Consider the following 24,213-nt stretch of genomic DNA (forward strand, 5'->3'; position numbering starts at 1 on the left):
TTTTAACAATTATAATATAATAATATTATTAAAATATTTTATAAATTCATTAGAATTGTAATTTAAAGGGAAAAACAAAAGACTAGTAAGGGGCTATTTGATAATTGTTGAATGGTTCAGTGCAAAACAATTAAGTGGTCAGAATGATTAAAAGACTCTCATGATATAATGCAAAATGAAATATAATTGTTTGATAATTGTGTATAATGAAATTAGGGCTCTTAATGGTTAAGAGAGATTCATGATACAAAATTATTCAGACGGTTTTAAAACAATTAAGAGGCAGATTTTTTTTAACAAACAAGATTTATCTATTAACAGTTTAAAAACTATTTTTTTAATAAAACTATTAAGAAATAAATAAACAACCCTGAGACGTAGATCTCTTTTGTGGACTTGATCAAAATAATCTTAGCTATCACACCCGACAAAGACCGTGCATATCTCTAATTATTGCAAAAAGAAAGTAAAGAATAAATAAAAGGGACATGAATCGATATTATCGGACCTTGACAAGGATAATATGGTAATTACACGACTCATCCATACCTAAAGCTAACAATAGCAAAGCAAAAAAGAGGAAGGAGGCTGGCTAGGGCATCACACTATGGAATCCACGGCTGATTCCGAACCCCTCATCGCCACGACCGTCAGATTACTTAATCCAACGGCTCTTAAAAAACCCTAATCTCAAACCTTCTTTACTTCACTTATAAAACCTCTCTTTGCACCTCACTCCTCCCATTCTTCATTTTCCTCCATCTATCTTGAGAGCTTGTCTGCAGATATTTCGTTAAGGTCAGTGCTCCTCTTTCGATTTTGCTTTCTAAATCTTGTTGATTTAGTCTGTATGCATCTAGCTATGTACAGATCTGTTTAGGTTACGGACATCGTTTGTTTTAATACGACGAATCTGTAGCTATAGATGTTATTGATCTTTGAATACCTGTATATCTAGATGTCTGCTAAAGTAATCGCTTTGTTGATTGATTCTTACGAGTCTTGCACCGATGGTCAAGCTTTCAATTGAATCATCAGCTACAAGCGTTGTTTATATGCTAAAATTACTTGGAGTTGTTATATAAGATTGTATTCTTTGTTAATTGCACACAGAGTTTGTAGTTTATTGATCGATTCTTAGATTTATGTGATTTGGTTTGTAGCATGATGTTTTTCATATTTAACCACTCGATTTGAGAAGAAATACTTTAGATCTGCTTTTTCAAAGGCGGGTAGTTATATTTATGTATGAATCTTAGCTAAACATAGATAAGTTCTTCGTTACTTTTGGGTTTTAGTTGATGAAAATTTTAAGACAATATTTCACAATTTTCTTTGGTGTTTTTTTAGATCGAAATAGTTCAGCCTATTTTATTGGTAAAATAACTATTTTCTAAGTCACTGATATAGATGGTTGGGTTATATATAAATATAACTCTCAGTATTTGCTGATAATGTTTTGTGTCTTTGATTCATTTTGTAATCGATTTTCGTTCGTTTAATTCATAAATCTTTTATAAATGTAAATTTCATGTGTTGAATCAAAGCGAAATGGATTTTTATTAAGTCATTTGCATTAAACTTGAATCAAACTCAGGTTATTATTGTTCTGCTAATTTAAAATGCATTTGTTATTTTATCACATCATTGATTGGTCTGGCTTTGACAAATTGCTTGATTGTTTGTTTTTTTGAGGTATTTGAATACAGCTTTGGGTCTGTCCTGACAGTTTGTTTGTTATCTCAGATGGGTAAGGAAAAGATTCACATTAGCATTGTCGTCATTGGACATGTCGACTCCGGCAAGTCTACAACCACTGGTCACTTGATCTACAAGCTTGGAGGTATTGACAAGCGTGTGATTGAACGTTTCGAGAAGGAAGCAGCTGAGATGAACAAAAGGTCGTTCAAATACGCATGGGTGCTTGACAAACTTAAGGCTGAGCGTGAACGTGGTATTACCATTGATATTGCCTTGTGGAAGTTTGAGACCACCAAGTACTACTGCACAGTCATTGATGCCCCTGGACATCGTGATTTCATCAAGAACATGATTACTGGTACCTCCCAGGCTGATTGTGCTGTCCTTATTATCGACTCAACCACTGGTGGTTTTGAGGCTGGTATTTCTAAGGATGGTCAGACCCGTGAGCATGCTCTGCTTGCTTTCACTCTTGGTGTCAAGCAAATGATTTGCTGTTGTAACAAGGTGAGGAGTTTGTTTATACAATTTCACAATCGTATACTGTTTTGAAATTGTTCATTTTGTATAGTTTTGCTAATTGTTTCTTGCTATGGTTATTGTAGATGGATGCCACCACACCCAAATACTCCAAGTCAAGGTACGAGGAAATTGTCAAGGAAGTTTCTTCATACCTGAAGAAGGTTGGATACAACCCTGACAAAATCCCATTTGTGCCAATCTCCGGTTTCGAAGGAGACAACATGATTGAGAGGTCGACCAACCTTGACTGGTACAAGGGTCCAACCCTTCTTGATGCTCTTGACAATATCAACGAGCCCAAGAGACCATCAGACAAGCCCCTTCGTCTTCCACTCCAAGATGTTTACAAGATTGGTGGTATTGGAACTGTGCCTGTGGGACGTGTTGAGACTGGTGTCATCAAGCCTGGTATGGTTGTTACCTTCGGACCATCTGGGTTGACAACTGAAGTTAAGTCTGTGGAGATGCACCATGAAGCCCTTCTTGAGGCTCTCCCTGGTGACAATGTTGGGTTCAACGTTAAGAATGTTGCSGTSAAGGATCTKAAGCGTGGGTWYGTTGCWTCCAACTCCAARGATGAYCCRGCMAAGGGTGCWKCKARYTTCACYTCYCAGGTKATYATCATGAACCAYCCWGGSCARATYGGWAAYGGYTATGCACCMGTKCTSGATTGCCACACCTCCCACATTGCTGTTAAGTTCCAAGAGCTATTGACCAAGATCGACAGACGATCTGGAAAGGAGCTTGAAAAGGAGCCTAAATTCTTGAAGAACGGAGATGCTGGTATGGTGAAGATGATTCCCACCAAGCCCATGGTTGTTGAAACTTTTGCCGAGTACCCACCTCTTGGAAGGTTTGCAGTGAGAGACATGCGTCAGACAGTCGCTGTTGGAGTTATCAAGAGTGTTGACAAGAAGGACCCAACGGGAGCTAAGGTGACCAAGGCTGCAGTGAAGAAGGGAGCCAAGTGATAAAGTGATTGTGTTTTGGTTATTATGGTGTTTTTATGTTATCTGTCGTCGTTTCAATTACTAGTTTTGAACTTTACATTTTGTTGAAGAGTTTTGGTATTGCAGACTTTTGTTGTGGGTTAAATTTATAGTGGTCTACCGCAATGAGTTTGTTGTTGGAGTCGGTAAAACAATTTCATATCTGTTATCCAACTTTTTTACATTTCCTGAATATTTAATTTTTTTTCTGTTTGGTATTTCTTCTGTTTGCAATTGCAGGTATTACTGTCGCAGGGTAAGGCTTATTTGTAGTCTTATGTCTACATTTCCTATCACCAAGTAGACAAAGTTCTCATTTCATTGGTAATTTCTCATTCCATTGGTAATTTCTCGGCATGTCGATCAATATAACACTGAATGAATTGAAAAACACATCCATTAATGTATACGTATACCAATTGCAACTTCATGCTTCGTTCTTGTATCTGGACTGGAGGCAGTCTTGTTCGGACTTCCAACAAGTCCTTATTTTCCATTTTATACATGTTTGTGTATATATATGTAATGTAATTCTGTCACTGGTATTTCATTAATGATTAAATGTTTTAAAGCATAAACTTAAAATTGAAAACATGTAATGTTATATATGTAAATTTAAATTTTATTTCTAAATAAAGGAAAAAGAAATGTTTCTTTCGAGAATAAGCAAATTAGCCAATACTTGTTTATTTACTTGTTAATAATTAAGTAGTGAATGGTTATAGATGGTTTCTACTGTCTTTATACTATTAGGTAGATAAATGATACCTATTTATTAAACACTATCAAAATAATTGTTACACTTTTTCTAATACATAATTACAACTAATTTCCTACCTATTTCGTCTTAGATGTTAAGTATCTTGTAAAGTTTCACTCTATGCTTGCAAGTTCTTCAAATTTGATGGCCAGACCGGCCCGGCCTGGTCCGAGACCGCCGGAGGACTGGTAAGGGACGGTTATGGGACTGAAAACCGGAACCGGTTATTGCCCGGCCCAGTCTGACCCGAATTTTTTTTAAAAATAGCCGTTAGGTAGCCATTTTTTGCCTTCTAAACACTATAAATAAGTGTCTTGGTCGAGGGGTTTACATATCACGTTCTCAATTTTCAAAAAACGCAAAAACATTTTCACAATTCTCGGTTTTTATAATGTATTTTTGTAAGACAATGTAATTTTAATTATAATAAAACGCACTTTAAAATGTATTTGAATGACCCAATTATCAATATTATAATGTATTAATATATATATATATATATATATATATCATTAAAAAAATTTAATTTTTTTTAATGACCGGGATCGGCAGCTTGTAACCGGTTACAATAAAGCTTAATTGGGATCACTCTTTTCAACCGGGACCCGTTATGACCGGATTTATTTAAGTCCGTGACCTGTTTTGGCCATCGCTATTTATGATAGATAACTAAGACCAGTAAAAGTTTAAGAAAAACAACATAAATATAGGGTGACGTTTGATTTGCAAATTCTGAAAAATTATAAAAGAATCTGAAAGAATTGAAATGATAAATTTCTTTCAAAAAGTAATCTTTAGATTCATATAAATTCCATTAAGAAAAGATTTTAATATTTCTTAATAAATATATGAGATTTTAATGGAAATTTCTTATTTTCATAATACCCGTGTTATACCCTACTCTCACAAAGAAACCGACACAGCCTCTTCACCGTTTCTGCTGGATTGCTTCTCCATCGAACACCATTTTCGGCTGGATTGCTTCTCCATCAAACACCAACTCGCTAATAGGTTTGATTTCTCTTTAATCTTTGCCTGATCTTTGTTTCTCCATGCTCGATTTCTGCTCGATTTCTCTATTTACTGTTGCTTTTTTCTGTTTTGCTTGATTTCTGTTTCTCTTTAATCTTTGCTCTTCTCTGTTTTGCTTGCTTATTTATGATTACACATATAATTGAATCTTGGTTAACCTCCGATTAAAAATGTCGGCCCCTCATCTCTCATACGGCCCAAAAAACGGCCGTCTTTACCAATGGCTACGGGACACCCACTAAAACGGTCGTATTCTAGTTTCACCCTTCTTCTAGTTACACCCAAAAACGGCCGTCTTTACCAATGGTTACGGCCGTCTTCTAGTTTCAGCCTTCTTCCCAATATTCATTTTTTTTGCTTGAATGATGAGGGATTTTCTGGGTATTTGATCTTTCATTGTAGTAGGTTCGATGGTTAACTATGTACTTGCAATTTATGTGTATATTTCTTTGATGATTTGAGAAAGCCTTGTAGGACATAAATTGGGGGAAACCAAATTGGCAGGGTTCTGAAGCATGGGATTGAGGTGAATTTGATTTTGGTATTGTTATTGGAGTCTTGTAGGACATAAATGTGCAGCAGTCTTGGACCCCTATTTGATTTGATTTGAAGCATGAGATTGAGGTGAATGTGGAGTCTCTTTACACTGTCATTTAGTATATATGGTTGATTTGGGTGTGGAGTCTCATACCCATTTAAAAAGTAGTTATCTATCTCATGTTAATCATCCCTTTAAGTGGTTATACATATCAAGGAAACTACTGGGTTTTCTAGTGTCAACACCATTGATGGACAGATGATCATCTATATAAACAAGAGAAACCGTATATCCCACCTGAAGGTGGAGTTGTATTAAACGAATCTGTTTCATGCTATATGAATTACTCTTTCATCAACAAATCTGTTTTGGGTTTAACAAGTTGTATTCAATATTCGTGTTTTTGGAAAACAGGAAATGGCCTGAATTAGTCTCACAACACGCAAATGTAGGATTCTGCGATTGTTTTTGGAAGAAGCTATGAGCGCTATTACTTGAATTTTCATTACAGTTTGTTGCTTAGTAGCCAAACATATAAGGGATAGACCCCGTATTCAATATTCGTGTTCGAATATGGATTGATCTTCAATATTGCATAGGTATGCCTAACATAGTGACACCATGTGCATATCACAACTTAGGATGGATAGAAGGTGTTTCAAGAAGTTATGGATCAAATAATCAAATGTAAACGAATTTGGACGACAATCATAAACGACACCCATCTGATGGTATAATCTAAGGGCGTCGTTGAGATGAAGCGAGAGCACGTACCCATGGGCCACAAGTCAATGTCAAAATGTTGTATATACAGTTTCTGTATCTGCCCTAAATTGCCTGGTGCTTGACTGACATCTGATTCTTATCTTCAACTCCAAGGTAACCTATCTTCAACTATTTATACTCTTTACATCGATTGTTTAATGCAATTTCATTTGACTACAAAATGTAGTGTTAGATTCGTGACGCCCACCAACTGTTTGATGTAATTCCTGAACCATGGGAAGACACTCACTTCGATGATCGTCAATAAGATTAAATATTGTTAAGCTCGAGCATCACTAATGACCATTTTCTTGTGAACAAATGGTGAAGACAAAGGTTATTAGGAATGCATTTAGACTATTATCGGTTACTGGTTATACATGTCACTATGTCTCTTTTTTGGTTGCAAAGTTATGTTACAGACCCTTGTTGCCCGCAATTTCTGAACCCCAGAACAATTTGTTTTCTCTCAAAGATGCCAACTGTTCAAATTGACACGAGAATAAGTTGTTGAATGTTATGATTGTTGTTGGGTGTACACTTGCACAAACGATAAAATTATGAATCTATTATGCATATTCCTACTCAACTAAGAGGCTGTTTGGTTGGTTTTTTATTAAGTTTTGTATGGACAACTGTCTATGTGAATTAATCTGTGTATAAATTGAGAAGGTTTTTTCATAGATAGAAGGAATGTGTTTTGAATTGGAAGGGACTAGGCATGAGATTGAGACCCGCCCCATTGGGGAACCCGGTTGTACCTGCCCAGACGGGGAAGGGGATTCCCTGCAAAACCGGGGACGGGGATGGAGACATGGATCCCCGAAAGTTAAAAATCGGGGATGGGGATGGGGATGGGGCCGGGTAACATGGTCCCCGTCCCATTCTATCCCGTCTCCGAATATTAAATATATCATATATATATATATATATATTATATAAAGAATTAGATTTAAGGTACATGATGGGAAAAAAAAACTTGATTTTCTAAGGAGGTACATGTTTGGAAAAAAAAAAAAAACTTGATTTTCGGCTTCAAACCCTTAGAAACTTACTTAATAAGTCACTTTCTATATTGTTAAGCTATTGCCAAACTGACTGAATAAGCTTTGAGTCAACAGGTCATTAGTAATACTTATATAAATTTACATTTACTTTGATAATTAAGTTTTTTTTATCGACTGCTTCTTATACAAGTTTAATTATAAAAAATTCAGGATGATCGCATTCTGCAAAACCCTCAAAGCCAATTCTTGATCAATTCAGCCTTGTTGGATGCAATGAAGGAACGATCATCACCAGACGAATCACAAATTCTCGATACCATCTACAGTAATTGTTCTTCAGATTTAGTCTGCCCTTTGGCGAAAATTGCTATGTAGATTTTGGATACAATGAGTATGGCATCCAAATCCATACGATATTTGAAGCGAATCCGCTTTGATCTCAAAGTTCCCCAAAACCCTAAACGTTCAAGTGAGTTTAGTAGCAGATACATGCTAGTTTCCCTCTTTTCATCAAAATCTTACAGGAAAAGAGTCAACAAAAGAAATTTAGCTGCTTTCAAGCCGACCCTAGATGAATTCAAATTTCACCGAGCTGTTTCACAGCTTCTGCCTCGGTTTAAACCTGAAGAGCTCGATAATTTGATCAATGTACAAGAAGATCCATTGGTGTGTTTAGAGTTGTTCAATTGGGCTTCTAAACAACCTAGGTTTACACATGATGTATCCACATATCATGTCACCATTAAGAAGCTCGGTGCTGCAAAAATGTACGATGAAATGGATCATGTTGTCAACGAGGTATTATCGATTCCATCTTTTGGTTCCGAAGTTCTTTACAATACGATGATATACTTCTTCACAGAGGCAAGGAAGTTGAGTAGAGCTGTTAATGTGTATAAACACATGAGAAGCATTGGGAAATTGGATTGTAGACCTTCGATTCGAACGTATAATCTTCTGTTTGCTGCGTTTTTGAGCAAGAGAAGCAATACTTACATAAACCATATGTATATGGATACTATGAGCATGCTGTTCAAGCAGATGGTTGATGATGGGATTGATCCCGACATTTTCGCTTTGAATTCAATGATCAAAGGGTACGTGCTCTCGCTTCATCTCAACGACGCCCTCAGATTATACCATCAGATGGGTGTCGTTTATGATTGTCGTCCAAATTCGTTTACATTTGATTATTTGATCCATGGGTTATGTTCGCAAGGAAGAACATGTAATGCTAGGAAGATTTGTGATGAAATGAAGGCAAAAGGTTTTGTCCCAAGCAGTAAATCATATAACTCGCTTGTGAGCTCACTTGCACTTGAGGGGGCACTCGACCAAGCTGTGAGTTACTTGCGGGAGTTGACGGAAAACGAACGGTCAGCCGATTATATAACCTACTGGACATTGCTTGATGAATCTTGCAGACAGCAGAGGCACGGAGATGCCATAAGTTTGCTTACCGAGTGGGAAGAGAAAAGGTTTGTGGATAGAGATACTTGCAGAAAGCTTCAGTATGAACTTGAGATGAATTATGGAAATTTGTATGATCAAATTGGGCCACCAAGGTATGTTCTATAAATGGTTCCAAAATATCAGAAAAGGGGATTGATTGGTTGTAAGTTGTAACTGTTATGTTTTTCTGTTGAGTCACAAGGATTATATATTCCGATTACTTGATGTAATTTAGACATTCATTAAATTATAATAAAATAAATATTTTTACAACAAAACAAAATATATTATTAAAAGGTTTTCCACAATAATATGAAGTTTGTCAAGTTCTGATATTTACTTATACCTTTTATATATATTGTTTTTTATCATTAATATTTAGTAAATTAACTAAAGTATATAAAAATAATATTTTGGTAACAATAATGCAAACATGCAATGAATAAAATGTAAAGAAGGATACTTATTTAACGTTTTAAAAGAGAATAAAGTTTTATTTTAAACGTATATTTGTAAAATATAAACTTCTTGTTCCATGGGTCGGGGATGAAAGACGTCTGTTCCATGTAAAAACTTGTCAAACATGAAACAGTGACCTTGTCTGTCATGTTGAAGATACCGAATGACTCAATTCTCATTCGAGTATTCTCAGTTTGTAACAATGTCTTTGACGAGATGTTCTTAGAGCATACAAAATGCTCCATCAAATCGACGAACGGGACTGCTAAATGTCTAGAATATTCCATTTGTTGGTGTAATATTGCCATGGATTCTCTCTCTACATTGTGTTGATCCACAGATCATAATTTATTTTTCCTTGCACCAATATGTGATCCACAACTTGATAAAAAAAATGGTACACAAACATCCAACTTGCTTTACTTGAAAAACTGCTGCCTCATCACAAGCAAGGTCTACATTGACAGTAGGAATACAAAACACAGGAATGGGGATTAAACTAAATATGCAAAAACGTTCATCGTTGTAGTCTCTAAAAAGCTTCTACCATTCCTATCCAAGTATAGCATTTGTTCAACTATCAAGTAATCCCGCCAAATAGCGTCTGCTAAGATAATTTTCAGAAAGGACCTCCTGTTTCAGATATAGCAAGTACTTGAAGAGATTAGGTACTTAATGAAAAGAGTAATATGAACACATTTGTAGCAAAAGATTCTGAAAGTTTACACAAGCATATTAAAACTATGTCGAATTACCTTGGTAGATCATAAATCTTTATCATCCTCTAGCTGTTCGTTCGTTGCTGCTTTTTCTGTTTCTTCCAAAACAAAAGTTCTCATCGACTCAACATCCCTTGCACCTAAAGATCGTACACCAGATTAACCCAAGAGTACATTTCGGAAGTTCAGATATGCATCAAACAAATGATCTTAAAACTAGATGCTAGAAGTTTGAAAACTTTCACTTGGAATCAGGAAGATATTTCTCGGAAAACTGGAAATTGGGAAGTCTTTTTTTGTTTGAAACACTGCCAGATCAACCCAAACAAGAATTAATCTACAAACTGATTACACTTACGAATTAAAAACCCACGATATACATGTTGGAGAGTGAGCTAGATCTACTAGGATTTGTATCATATTCGATTTCACACTTTGTAAACTTGTACCACGGGAAAAACTTAAGTTCTAATTTGTGGATCCCTCTACAACATTAGAAAAAGCAAAGGGAACTTGGCCGAAGAAAGGAAGGATGCTTCAGGCTTATAGGCTATAGCATATCAACAGAAAAGATAAAAATTCAATCATGTCTACAAGGTGTCAGATTTATAAAGAACATTTAGCATCAAATTATGAAGCTCAAAGATATAAATTTCATTCATAACCACAATTCCATGAAACAGTCTACTCATGGCACATAGTTCTGAATTTGTAATTAATTCAATGTACAAAGCCGTCCATCCTACAAGTTAACAGTAATGCTAGTACCCATAGATGAAAGTGCCATTAGTACAACAAAATGAATGTTAGTAGTTAAGCATCTGCTATTCATCTAAATCAAACAACATAACATATATCATCATCATCTAACCTATCAATTGTGATCCGAAGAATCGATTGGATATTGTTATTTCAATGCCAGACATATTGGATATGAAGATGCTTATTTTCAGATATCTAAAACAAGGAGATAACATGGCTGCGGTAACCACAGTCATGATGGTTGTGATTTTGTACTCGGTTGTCATTTGAAAGAAAAACTTGTATAACACATTTTTCACACCACGGACATCATTTCCCCACATTGGTCTTCAACAAAATTATACAGTTTGATATAACATGCATTAGGCTTTGAACCAACTAATGCAACATGTTGCAATTCTTTTTTTCTAAGGTCCTGGCACATTTAGCTCAACTAGTCAACAGGGTCAATGAAAAGCAACCCCTCCACATAGACCACAAATAGGCCTTCTAACCAGCGGGTTGTGGCCCCTAAGGTTGATAGTAAACCAAAACTTGTTTATCAGGTCCCAAGCTTATCTAGTGCAACCCCTTGGAGGTTAACATKTCATTTTAATGAACAGTTATCAAATATTCCCTAAGAAAACCTAACAACTATATCTTGAATCAAACCATTTCTATTTCACAGGCTTCAACACTTCAGGTCTTCTATAAAAAGTTACATAACTCATCTCTAGACTTTTGCACATCGTTTCCCATGATCACCATCTCAAATCTCAATGCTGATACATAACGCCCACTTGCACGGCAATTTCGACCTTGCAGGTAGTAGTCTGAAGAAGATTATCATTTACAGATTTAATTTATTTTTTAATCTTATTTTCCTGGTCAAATTGAAGGCCTTAAGAAAAAAGAATCTGAAATCAATGGCAGAACTTTGCAACATGACACGTAATGGCAAGTGAGTAAGGAATTTTTCTAGTTCTTTCTGGGGATGTAAGGAGATCTGATTTTAGTGTGCATCAGTGCAAAATAGAATGATTTTTGGCTCGTTGAGTGCAACTTTACTGTAGGCAGAGATTGCCTATATACCATGAATGAGAAACTATATACTCCCCCTGTCCAACAAAGATTTGCAACACTTTCTATTTTGGGTTCTCCAAAAAGATGCAACATTTCTTTTTTGAAAAGATTCCAGCCCATCTTTCTCTATTTGCTTATTAACAGTTATTACAAGATATTTAAGAAACTGATTTTGGTCCACAAGTTTTCTCAATTTAGTTTTATTAACAGGGTATTTATGATATTTGACTATTAGTCGAATGACTTATTATACCATGTGCCAAATCAAACTTCATACTTTTTTGGAATAAAGGAGTAGTTGTTGATAATCATGTTAGGAGTCACTACTAATTGATTAATCAAGGGTATGGCTATTAACTAGTCTAATGGGTGAGAGAATGAGGAAAGAAATCTTAATCAACCTACATCTTATTCCATCAGCAGTTGAGTCATTAAAAGGTTCCATAAGTGGAAGCAAACAACCCAATGATTATTTACACGACCATTTAATGAGATCTTGCGGCTAATACAAAATACCCTCCACCACTCCCTATTCAACTTCCATGTCAATGCAGCAGTGTTCATAAGAAAACCAGTAAAGAAGCATATCTCCAACCCTTTCTCACCCATCTACGCATAGCACAAGCTATAAGGACTAAGGAGGCATATCAGCTAACCTTTGATGCAGCTGAGGTGTTAATTGCGTGTTCTAACATATCATTATGTTAAAGGCCCCATAGCAGACTAATTGGTTGCTCCAACTTACAAAGATTGTTGCTGTCAAATTCAACTTGCATGAACGGCTACAAGTAATAAGATTGGTTTATCTATTTTCCAAGACACTGCTCGTCATATATCATGTCAATCACATTCACTACTTTTGCTGCTTAAGCTTACATTAAAAAAACATATTACTGACTCTAATACTCATACCATGATGTTCATTCAATCACGTCTTGGGCATTCCAGTTACTCAACTGATATCTAATTGCACATCTAAAAACCTGCAAGTACCATGTCAGATACTTGTACCATGATCATTCAATGAGGTCATAGAAACTTCAGTGACAAGCAACTAATATCTAATTGCATGTTTAAGAATGTAACGGAACTTTTATGTTGATGGGGAATAAATGAGAAGCAAAGATGAAAGTATACCATACCTCGATATCTAGCAACTTCTTCTCCATTATAAAAAAGCTTGAATGTGGGGTACGATCCAATTTTAACGTTCGAACAAAGAGGTCTGTTAGCACCACAGTCCACCTCACCGACCTCTATCGCATCCTCTAGTTCCATAGTCTTTCCAAGATCCTCCCACATTGAACCCAAGCTCTTACTGGTAATGTTTTACAAATTGAAAGAACAAAAACAAACATCTCAAACTCATCATCAGATTGATTCATGCAATACATGGATAGATTGAAATAGTTACTCACCAGTGCTTACACCATGGGACACAGAATTTCACAAACCAAGCAGTGTCTTTCTCTTTCACCTAAATAAAGAAGCACAAAAACTTAGCACACACGAAGCAAAAAAAAAAAAACATGTAGAGATTAAGATGGAAAATCTACGAACTGTTGCTCACTCCACCTTCAAAGAGAAGAATTTTTAGGTCAAGTAGACCATTTTCTTACTTCATCGCTAGTTCACGGAAAATTCGAAAGTATATTTGACAAACAAAAAAGTACTCAAGATAAATGTTGTAAATGTTACAACTCCAATCAATATTGCCATCGAAAAGCACTATTTTTGGTCGTATCGATAATACATCCAGATTCAAAACAAAATTCGTTCAAACGAGTATGGAGTATAACTAGGGCACTGATACCATAGAAAGAAGCGGATAATCCGAGATCTTAGGGCACAACAATCAGAGTCAATCAACAAAAACTAAAATAGGAGATATATGAAGAAACCATAAATTACCTTGTCGGAGAAGGTAGTTTCGGTTAGGGTTATGACTTCAGCTCTCGAAACGTGTACCAAAGTCGAGAGAAGTAGTGATGAAATTAGTAGTGTAACGATTAGAAGCAACCGATGATCGGCTTTCATGGCGGCTTACTTGGATGGCAGATGAAATTCAGTCTAGTGTACGGAAGATTTTGCCACCGTCAGTCGTTTTCCGATCGATCCACATAAAAAGGAAACCCGGCTTCTGATGCGTCCCTCAAACTTTGAGAATTTTATGGTTATAAATTATGTTACTTTTAAAATAGGATGGATGTTTGAGATTGGTTATAAAAATAATTTATCGATTTATTTTGGTGGATATAAGTAATAAATATTTTTTGAGTGTTTAAATAAATAATTTATACCGATGTTAAATCGATAATAAAAAGTTTTTAATAAGTTAAACTCTTCTAATAAGAATTTTAGAATTAAATGTTTACGAACAAGAAACAATATTTTGTTAATTGAATTAACAACATAAATACATGAAAATTATTAGATGTTGATATAAATTTATTAGCATGGATATTATTCATATTTCATTTGTATTTTAATATATAGAGAGAGAGAGAAAGAGAGAGGGGCACGTTCAAATGAAAATCGTGCAATTCTTAGAAACCGTATAAATTAATTTCGACCAATAGGAAAATTCTTTTTTTTTTCTAATTAAATTTAAACATTAAGGGTATATTGGTCATTTGTATTGTTTTCTTTTAAATATGGAAGTTATTAATAAATCTTAATTAAGGTAACATAATAAAAAAATTATAAATGATAACATTTAAATATTTAATTAAATTATAATATTAAAAATTGGATTTTGTTATATTGTGTCTCGGTTTATTATTGCCAAATTTTATGAAAATCGTAAGTTATTAGATTAATAAATCCATGAAATCAGTAATAAAAATAAAAATAAAATATTCATGAAAACGGCTTCATACATGGTGAAATTGGTGCATGTAGTAAGTAAAAATGATTATGAAATGAGTGCATGATGAAACCGGTTTCATACATGGTGAAATTGGTGCATGGAGTAAGTGAAAATGATTATGAAATGGGTGCATGATGAAATGAGTGCATCATGAAATGAGTGCATGATAAATAGGGTGCATGAAGACATTGGCTGATGAAATGGGTGCATAAAGAAATTGGAAGAAATTGGCTGATGAAATGGGTGCATAAAGAAAGTGACACCATTTCAAAATTGATAAGAAAATGTTGTATAATTAGCGAACAGTGAAACAATTTCATTATTACGATGAAACGGATCCATTTACCAATAACATGAAAATGACATATGTCTCATCAGGCATTACGTTGATTAGTGTATTGATGAAACCGTGAAACCATGTCAGATTGCAGAAACTTTGTCGATGAAATGAGTGCATAACGACAAAGAAACCATTTCATAATTGTTAAGATCATGTTGTTTAATCAGCAAACAGTGAAACCATTTTATAATTAGATTGAAACGGATCCATCTACTAAGAACTTGAAAATGACAAATGTCTCATTTAGCATTACGCTGATTTGTGTATTGATGAAACTGTGAAACCATGTCGTTCATGAAATGTAGTAGTAAATTTATTATTATTATTATTATTCAAAAGGTTTCATTATGTTAAATTGATTATAGTGTGTTTTATTTTTATTATTGATCTATTTTAATAATGGATGTTTTTTTTTATAATATTTGAACATAAAATTAATATATTATTTTACAAATGATTTTGTTTAATTAATATTACGATATACATGATATGGTTGACATTAATATCACTATTACCAAAGTTACCATTTTGCCCTTTTTGGGATTATAATTTTTTTTTTAATTTCTTAATATAATCTAAACTAATCTTGATCATTGATCAAGAAAATAGATAGATGAGATTATTTTACACAAATGAATGCGATTTTCATTTGATCGCTCCTCTATATATATATAATAATTTTATATTATAAGAAAATTATAAGTAATTTGTGTGCAAGTTAAAACTCATTTGACAACATTGGTTGAGATGTTTGGATTGGTCGACCGACTCGTACGATATTTGGATATCCTTCTCGAGATATCAGTTGTGAGGATTTTCTAACACCCCTGGCCCTGATTCACAAAAACAAAAAGGAAAACATTCGATTCATGAAAATTACAACACCAATTACCATTACATACAACTGATCTGGTTAGGTACTCTGAAACATGAATGCATGAAAACATCGATCACCAGGTCTTACTAGAATCCCTTCATCGATCTCTCTCTCCTTCCTATTTCAACTACTCAACCGAGCCACTTACCACATACAGATCACCCATGTTCGATGCTCGAAGATTCAGGTCATTGGAGTCCTGACCGGAAGTTTAAACCATTTCCACAAGAGAAAGAAAACAAACCCCCTCCTTCCTACAACCATAGGTGAAAAACAGCAAATATGAAGCTCTAAAATTTCAACAACATTACACCTGCTGGGACCCACTAACGTTAGAGAACAGATACGACCAATCATTGATGCTTCACCATCCAATTCCAAATACCAAACCTTCAGAAAACAAAACACAAACACACCAATTCTTTCTAACCTCAAAAAACATACTTTGTACACAGACACCGATCATGGAAAAGAAAATCTTAAAAGTGAAAAGAGGCAATTGGAAGGTACATTTACCTTTTTGCCCTCTCCCTTCTGCATTAAAACCAGAGCCAAGAATGATTTGCCGGCCAGCTTCAAGAAAGCCGTAGAGTGGTATCGAACACCTGACTTCACTTCATGGCAACAGCCCTCTGTGAAGCCTGGTTAGATGATATGCTTATCCACTGCTGGCCTAAAGAACCTCCATCCCCTCTATCCAAATGATACCCTGATGCCTGGTAATTGTCTTCGTTATTGTACCTCAGAGAATTTACCAATCTGTCCCCTCTTGTTTCCTTGTGGAAGTCCAAACTCTCAGCAGATTCTAATCGCATACGTTTTATACCTGTTGAATTCACAGACTGGGATGAGATAGCTGAGCCTGAAGCAGTCGTGTTCTTATCTTCATCTGCACGCTTTAAGGAATCAACTTCAGTCTTCTTTGCAAAACGACCACCGGAACCCCTCACCCTTCTCATAGCATGCTGATGCCGAGATTCATGAAGATAAGGCTGTAAAATTACCAAAATAGAGGGTAATGTAACAAGTTATTCACCAATGAATAGAGCTAAAGATAAGATGCATCAGCATATAATAACTACCACACAGGTCAAAGTAATAGAGCCTTAATCCTAATTATGACTTGAAAAGGGAAATCAGATGGTTTTGCAACTCGAAAACATATGGTAAGAAAAACATAAAAAATACAAATGGCAGCAAGGATATTTCGTCAAATATACCTCCATCTTCATCAGGATTGAACTATGCCTTCTTATATTGTATCTGCATTCACTTGGACGACGATTCAAATCCAAGTTGTATATGACCGGACCATACTAGACAAATGCTCTTGGTCCTCTTTACGGCTGCTTCTAATGCCTCACACTATAGTCCATTTTAATATTACGCAGATATCCATCTTAAGTCAAATTAGATTCTTAAAATTTGTGCGACTATGTAATCACTCTTTACAGTTTTCCTTTTTCTGTACACATTGATGACATGACATGCAAGGGGCACATCAGTAATTTACCAAACCAAATTTATCTTTGATGTTTCACAGGCATTATGCTTTCCATGATTTCGTCTGAGTTGTTTAGCATGACACAAAAACTGAAACATAATTGACCTTTCTGTCTTTTATCAGCTTCTTTTCAAGCTCCGCCTTGGCACGTGATTGTCTTCGCCGCAATATTGCATGGTATTGTTTCGCATTCACATAAACAGGCTCCTGTGTCATTTCAAGGGGCAATGGCATCCTCGCTTGGTGCATATCAAGGAACTGAGGATGAACCTAGAAAACACAAACCATGCCTTGGTGACTCCACTTATATACATGAAGAAAACTTTTCAATCACCATTAAATTAATGTTACGCCATCCATATGGTGATCTGTATGCATGCATATATACAGATACATAAAACACATATATGCATAGTGCAATGTCTAATCTTTATATACATGTACCATTACAACAGTTTACCTGTCTGTGGCAAAAGTTTTAATCAACGGCAATGGGATGAGAGGTTTAGAACCTGAGACTTCAGACCAAGTTTGAAGCTAATAAGCTAAGTTAACTCATTTGGTCATTGTTCTTCAAATTTCATCTTTCTTTTTGTTCTTATGGGTGAGGTGGTGGGCTGACGGGCTGTGGTCTTGACGTTGGGTATTTGTGTTTAGTGGTTCCAGCCAGACCTCTAAAGGCTTTCTCCTTTTCCCCTATGATTATACTTATCCCTTCTACTGACATACCTTTGTTGGAGAGGACCACTGAACTAAAAAACATCAACCAGTGGTTTCAACAGTATAGCTCTATACATACATCAACAAAGCACAGTGCTGCCCCATACACTATTCACTAGATACCAGGAAATCTTGTTTGAACTTCTGAATCATAAAAAGATCATGAAAATTATGCTTCCAAATGAAATTATATGTAATGTGAGTACATTTCTATGAAAGCCCACCCATAGCTTTCTCTCTCTTCCATTACGAAACTCAAATTACATACTAGATCACAATTCCAGCACGTAGTTCAGCATTAAGCTAAGAGGACATAAAAGCAGTCCCAAGTAACTTGTTTGAATAGCAAAGCTTTGGGAACTCAGCCTTTCACTTTCACATGTTTCACTTTTCACTTTTCACTATAGAGTAAGTGGACTGAACTGCTTATCTTAGCCGTCTAACCATGAGCCAAATCCAAGAGGTCCAGTAACAGAAAAATAAGCAGCACATGACACAAAATAGTTAGACTATATAGCACTGGGTATAAACACCTATTTGACAAGATTATTAACTCCAAAGCATCTTTGTATAGCCAAGCATCCAGTTGACTGACTAGGTACCCAGGATGACCTGACATTAAATTATAGATATTTGTTATCCCGTATCTTACCAAAGGCTGACCATACGCTGCCATCATTCCACTGTAATATGGATCACAATATGGATTTGGAGCACAGGCCTGCAAAACAACACAATCACCACGTACTTTGAGAACAGATGACCACACAAGCCCAGACGCAGTCATAAAAATGTACAAAATATAACAAATACAAAAAAGAGCGCGAAGAAGCTTACAATTGAGTGTCCAACAAGTTCGAGTGGAACCTGCCCAAGGGTTTGTTCATTACTTGGAAGCATGTTTGGTACTCCCTGCTGAACATTTTGCTGCTCTTGTCCATAGCTATCTGACCTCAAAGGGTGTTCATCATCAGTATTACGTGAAAATGAAAGACCAAAAATAAAGTCAGGCAGTACCCTGATAAAAGACTCGCTATGGCAATTAGAACAATAAAGAACTAGTGCAGAGAATAGAGCACCAGCGAGTAAAATTACCGGTGCACATACAGTAAAGTTGTTCAACAAGTCCCTTGAATGTTTGCTAATAACATACCATGAAGGACATGTACATCTTGTATGGTTCTGTTGACAAGTGACTACCATCATCACTAAGGTTGTGCATAAAAATAGTGAAATGCAAAATTATTTATTCATAACAGGTTTTGCAAAACTCTTGGTAATATCATGCTTTGGAACACATGAATTGCCAACTAACACATTGGGAACAGCATCCAATCCTAACTACAAAGACCTTGTTCACTCTCTCTTTAATCTGCAAAAAGTATTCACCCTCAGATTTTTGCCTATCGAATAAGGTTCCCTTCTTGAAGTAGATTCAAACAACAAGAAGTTCCACCTTCTCAGAGACTGAAAACTAATGAATATGTGAAATAAGAACTAAAAGCAGCCAACCCAGACTTATATGAACATGTGATCATGTTATTAAGCCATGGAACTATCCAATAAGTCATGAGGGCTAGCTTTCATTTTGCAACAGTTTTAAGTGATTCACATTTTATGAAATCAGGAAAACCAAAGAAAGGTTTGAAATAGCTCTATCTGAAATCTCAACAAGGAAAAGGGAAAATCAATGGATAAATTTCCACCAATATTTTGAAATATACAAGTGCAAGAAGGAAAACTTTAGAGAAGCCAAGTCAAAAAGAATCTAGCTAATAATCTTTAGACTGCTAGACAATGAATGAAACAAGTATGTAGTGGAACTTCAAATATTAAGAGGTTGCAATATTAGGTATGTCTGAAAGAATTAGGAGCATGTACACAGACATCTAATAAAATAATCAGATATCTTAAAACCAGAGATGCCGATGGAAGTTGAAGCGATGGCAGTGGTATGGAAAACCACAAGGCCTGGTCAGGGCAGAGCTAAATTTCAGCAATTTGGTGTCAGTTTGGTAAATTAGATCATATGTATCAAGATTGGGGTTAACATCGCCATTAATAACATAACCAAGATGGTTGCTGTTTTTAGCACAATATTCTTTTGATAAGAAAAAAGGATCTTGACTCTCTGCACACTTCTCTTCCCATCTCTCTCATACAAGAGCAAAGAGGCCGCTGTTTAACAACCATCATATATCACCAAATGAGCTTTTGACTAAAAACAGATCACACAAAAATCAATATTTTAAAGTAGTTCCATTAATATTTAACATTACCAGGCATGGTCTGTCCAGTTTCAATTTAATTTCAACAATGACATTAGCTTACACAGAGATCATCTATTTTAAACTAACGCTCTCAATAATAACTAGTACGCAAATCATTTTCAACCCTATCAATAGTTCAAAAATATGTCACAAAACAATCATGAAGTTGGAAGTGCCAGAAAGTCCTAGAGGCATATCGTCAGAAGAAGTATCTCCAAAATTAGAAATTTTTGCAGATCATACAGAGTTTTGCATCGTATTAAAAATGGTTTAGTAGAACTTCTGTTTATTTCTCCCATTCAACTTGTCAATTAATATGAAGAAATAAGTGCAGCAACATAGGCATGATAAATTGATTTCTCCTCATAATACATTGGTTAGAATGACATCTACGCAGAAAAAGGAACCAATTTGAAAATTTTGACAAGCATAGGAAGCTGATTGAAGTTTGTTTAATTTGTGAATCAAAAGTTCAGATTCAGTAATATCTTTTACCAACATAACAGGCCCAGAAAATATGTGAAGACTGTTAAATTTGCTGTTCAAATAGGATGTTCTATAATGCGAAGGCCGCTAGAAATATATGACAGTTGTTAAATTTAGTTCCAGTGGAAATTCTCAACTAGTATAATGGGCCAGAAAAAATAGGGATTCTAGAGTGCAGCAATCAAACCAAGCTTTTGACAGCCTGAATTAGTCGTGGGGTTAATGATTTCAAAACAACCACACTGTCTCCACATTTTACCAAATTTACCCATGGATTTAACATATATTGAAATTGACCCCATCAGGTCCTTCCTAGGTCTACTTCCTGCTAATGGCAAACCAAGTGACCACAGTGGAGCCAACGATTCTAGATGAAACTTCATTACTTATACTCAGATTGATAATTATATTTTATATTTTCTGACCAAAAGTTGGGCTCAAGCCAGAGAAAATGGGTAGAGTCAAACCTTGACCTCACACTAGAAGTGTAAGCCCTTAGTTAGCAGTTGTCAGCTGAATAGCTGGTTGTATAATAATCTACAGAAAGAAGTGAGGGTGTGATAGCTGAACCCTGAGAATGAAATAGAAGTGAGACTGCAAGGCAAAGTCAAAATATTTGAATATCATTAGATAAAGAATGAGAAGAGTGGCAAAAACAGGGCAAGTCATATAATTAAGATTGCATATCATTTATTACTATTCTACTTCCTAGTTGAAGATGTTGAATTGATAAAATTAGGTTTTTTGGTGTCACTAACGAATATGTAGCAGATAATTGCCAATAGAAGAAAATGCAACCTTAAAAAACAAAAACCTAGAGAAAGGACAACAGAGAAAAGAATTTAGGATTGATAGGAATAGGGCCTCAAAAGGGCCTATTCCTGGATTGTTCTAATAAAGTGAAACTGTGTGTTTTGACATCTCTGAAAAAATTCTTGATGACATCTAATGCCAAACTGAACTTCTAAAAGTTATCAAAGTATAAAACCAACAAGGTATGCAGGGGTTATCTGGAGCGGTTGAGAATTGGTCAAGACACATGGCCAATTGCACTTCACCATTAAGGCTGTGCCTTGTAAGTTTTTGCTTATTAGCAAGTTTGGGTAAAAGAATACATAGCTTAAACTCCATGCAGGAACCTAGATGAACACTCTTTAGCCTCAAAAGAAGCTTAACAAAATACCATCAAGGGTAGGTTATGACTCTAATCTTCCAGTCAACATCCTGTTTCGACAATGTGAGAATTAATAGGTATGTACATATTGAACCCTAGATATAATGTGAAGATGATTTATAAAGCAGAAACATATTAATTCTTCCTGTCACACAATCAATAAGAAATCCATGCCACACATAATAAGATCTCATTAAGCAAAGCATTTGAAACCCTCCTACGATCTTACCATTCTCTTAGAAGTCAAAATTAACAGTATACCCATAATTACAAATCAATTTAATGAATGCAAACATTAACCGATTAGCATATTAAGTTAGAAGCACCTGAAGGAAAAGGCGCATTTTGTGTTTCTTTGCTAACATCGTCCTCTTCCTCACTCAGAACTTCATCAGACTCTGATTCCCTGTCTACTGATTGTTCTGGCGAAGATGAATCAGATGAATTTCCCCGCATGGCAGTAGAGGACATGGAGCTTATGCTATACTGTGTCAGTAAGGTCTACCTGCAGTAGATGAAGTGAACAGCTCGGTTTCATGCTCAAAACAATATATGCCGAGTAAAAAATATAAAAATAAAGGCAACACTCAAAAGAATAAACACAGCTCAATATCAAGCAGACCTAGAAAGGACAGATTTAAATGGTTCTGAAGGGTAGTTCTGTTACCATGTTTCCATCTAAGGTTCCGCAAAAAATGAAAGATGGATAAACTAACAAATGTATTCCAGATATTAGGTTCCATCTTAATTTAGGATGGTATTCCTGAAATATTACATGGTAGCATAGTTATAGAAGTTGCAGAATCATATCACAACACATTAGAAAGACCACCCAGGTTACAATCACATCATATGCTTCTTAGCTCATGCATGAGAGATATCAATGTCAGCCCTCATAAGACACCGAAAAACCCCATAGAATTATCACTCTTTGGCACCACAAACTTCAATTGGGCAACATCGTGCACCCAATTTATCATAGAACCACATATAATTGATTATATCTCCCAATAATATGCTCATGCATGAATGATATCAATGTCAACCCGTCTATTTTTCTAGTTTTACGGCCAAACCCAAGTTAAAGACTTCAATAGGAAGGCTGAATTAACCAATTCAGTACAAGGTAAAATACATAAACGTACTCTGTACCCTCGGATTCGTCAAAACCACCCAAATGGAACCCCAACCTCGAATTACAGCATCATGCACCCAAATTCAATTACGATTCACAAGTAATTATTAAGATGGTATAAAGAAAATATGAGCAAATGGATATTGTAAATCAAAAGGACTGGAAACGATTAAAAAATTGAACATGCATATGAAAAAAGGAAGAGAAATATAGCGAAAAGTACATAAGTAAGTATGATGCAGAAATATTTACCAGTATAGAGGGGGGAAAGTAAAAACCCTAGAATCGGGGCGATGAATCGGAGAGAATTCAGCTGTAAATCTAGAAGAAGGAATTGTTTTAGAGAGTAGAAATTGTAGAGAGAGAGAGAAGAGAGAGATATATCTATCTATATCTATATCTATCTCTCTCTCTTGATTTGAAAACTGGGATTGACTCAACCTCACATACGTACCCCACGACTTTTCTATGCTGACGCGTGTAACGCATCGCGAATTTTCTTTCCTTTTTTCCTCCCACTCATAATATACTTCCTAAATTTACATTCATTATTATACTGTTGCTTCTTCTTTTTTGAAACTTATTATACTTTTATTTTATATAAAAAAATTCAAAAATATTTTATATAAATCTTTGACTAATTACATGTTTGGCCCCTGTCATTTATATTGTTAGGTAATAAATCTTGTGAAAATAAGAGTTAAAGTAAGAAGCATAATAAATGATCTGGACCCTTAATCACCTTTAGATCTGTCCATGAACATGCTTGATACAAGAATTAATCTAGTGTATTTCATCTTAATATGCATCCAATGATAGAAATCTCTTCTTACGTTTCGAAAAATGTGTAAAAAATAACTCTTAAGTTTTTTTAATTTAATATTATGCTAGCTAGACCATGGATAAAATAAGGGAAATTTATAAAAATAACCGGTTTACACAACCCTTTGCCACAAAATAACCATATTTTAGAGGTTTTACCGGAATGACCACACGGATCGCCCCCGGGGGCGATCCGTACACTATGGGGGCGATCCCACCATTAAGTCTAAAAAAAAAATTACTCAAAA

The 24,213-nt window shown here is 35.3% G+C and overlaps 4 protein-coding genes across 9 annotated transcripts; 2 read left to right on the plus strand and 2 right to left on the minus strand.

Moving 5' to 3' along the window:
• The first annotated feature begins 690 nt into the window (after positions 1-690).
• On the plus strand, positions 691-3,420 carry LOC112514382 (elongation factor 1-alpha-like). The gene is made up of 3 exons (XM_025120826.1): positions 691-798; positions 1,747-2,208; positions 2,307-3,420. The coding sequence occupies exons 2-3, from the start codon at positions 1,747-1,749 to the stop codon at positions 3,192-3,194; spliced, it is 1,350 nt and encodes a 449-aa protein (XP_024976594.1). The 5' UTR covers positions 691-798; the 3' UTR covers positions 3,195-3,420.
• Positions 3,421-4,858: 1,438 nt separating this feature from the next.
• On the plus strand, positions 4,859-8,983 carry LOC112514391 (pentatricopeptide repeat-containing protein At2g27800, mitochondrial-like). Of its 2 annotated transcripts, XM_025120839.1 has the most exons (3): positions 4,879-4,983; positions 5,957-6,421; positions 7,525-8,983. In XM_025120839.1, exon 3 carries the CDS (start codon positions 7,702-7,704, stop codon positions 8,890-8,892), a length of 1,191 nt encoding a protein of 396 aa, XP_024976607.1. In that variant the 5' UTR covers positions 4,879-4,983; positions 5,957-6,421; positions 7,525-7,701; the 3' UTR covers positions 8,893-8,983. The 2 variants fall into 2 exon arrangements, with proteins under 2 accessions (XP_024976615.1, XP_024976607.1); XM_025120847.1 differs by lacking the exon at positions 5,957-6,421 and having other exon boundaries at positions 4,859-4,983.
• Positions 8,984-9,616: 633 nt separating this feature from the next.
• LOC112518939 (protein disulfide-isomerase 5-1) lies at positions 9,617-13,951 on the minus strand. Of its 2 annotated transcripts, XM_025126745.1 has the most exons (5): positions 13,680-13,951; positions 13,187-13,245; positions 12,911-13,086; positions 9,981-10,084; positions 9,617-9,858 (listed from the first exon to the last, which is right to left on the minus strand). In XM_025126745.1, the coding sequence occupies exons 1-4, from the start codon at positions 13,803-13,805 to the stop codon at positions 9,990-9,992; spliced, it is 456 nt and encodes a 151-aa protein (XP_024982513.1). In that variant the 5' UTR covers positions 13,806-13,951; the 3' UTR covers positions 9,617-9,858; positions 9,981-9,989. The 2 variants fall into 2 exon arrangements, with proteins under 2 accessions (XP_024982513.1, XP_024982521.1); XM_025126753.1 differs by lacking the exons at positions 9,617-9,858; positions 9,981-10,084 and adding an exon at positions 10,828-12,751.
• Positions 13,952-15,813: 1,862 nt separating this feature from the next.
• On the minus strand, positions 15,814-23,525 carry LOC112518917 (nuclear transcription factor Y subunit A-9-like). 4 transcript variants are annotated; one of them, XR_003069882.1, is made up of 7 exons: positions 23,396-23,525; positions 22,335-22,513; positions 18,916-19,025; positions 18,731-18,799; positions 17,464-17,628; positions 16,371-16,846; positions 15,814-16,108 (listed from the first exon to the last, which is right to left on the minus strand). XR_003069882.1 is itself a non-coding variant. In XM_025126711.1 (6 exons), the coding sequence occupies exons 2-6, from the start codon at positions 22,477-22,479 to the stop codon at positions 16,466-16,468; spliced, it is 870 nt and encodes a 289-aa protein (XP_024982479.1). In that variant the 5' UTR covers positions 22,480-22,513; positions 23,396-23,525; the 3' UTR covers positions 16,196-16,465. The 4 variants fall into 4 exon arrangements, 3 of the variants coding, with proteins under 3 accessions (XP_024982479.1, XP_024982500.1, XP_024982492.1); XM_025126711.1 differs by lacking the exon at positions 15,814-16,108 and having other exon boundaries at positions 16,196-16,846; XM_025126732.1 differs by lacking the exons at positions 15,814-16,108; positions 23,396-23,525 and adding an exon at positions 23,161-23,382 and having other exon boundaries at positions 16,196-16,846.
• Between the last annotated feature and the right edge of the window lie 688 nt (positions 23,526-24,213).

The sequence above is a fragment of the Cynara cardunculus genome, assembly GCF_001531365.2.
Source record: "Cynara cardunculus var. scolymus isolate 2C chromosome LG 1, CcrdV1, whole genome shotgun sequence".
Classification (NCBI taxonomy): domain Eukaryota; kingdom Viridiplantae; phylum Streptophyta; class Magnoliopsida; order Asterales; family Asteraceae; genus Cynara; species Cynara cardunculus.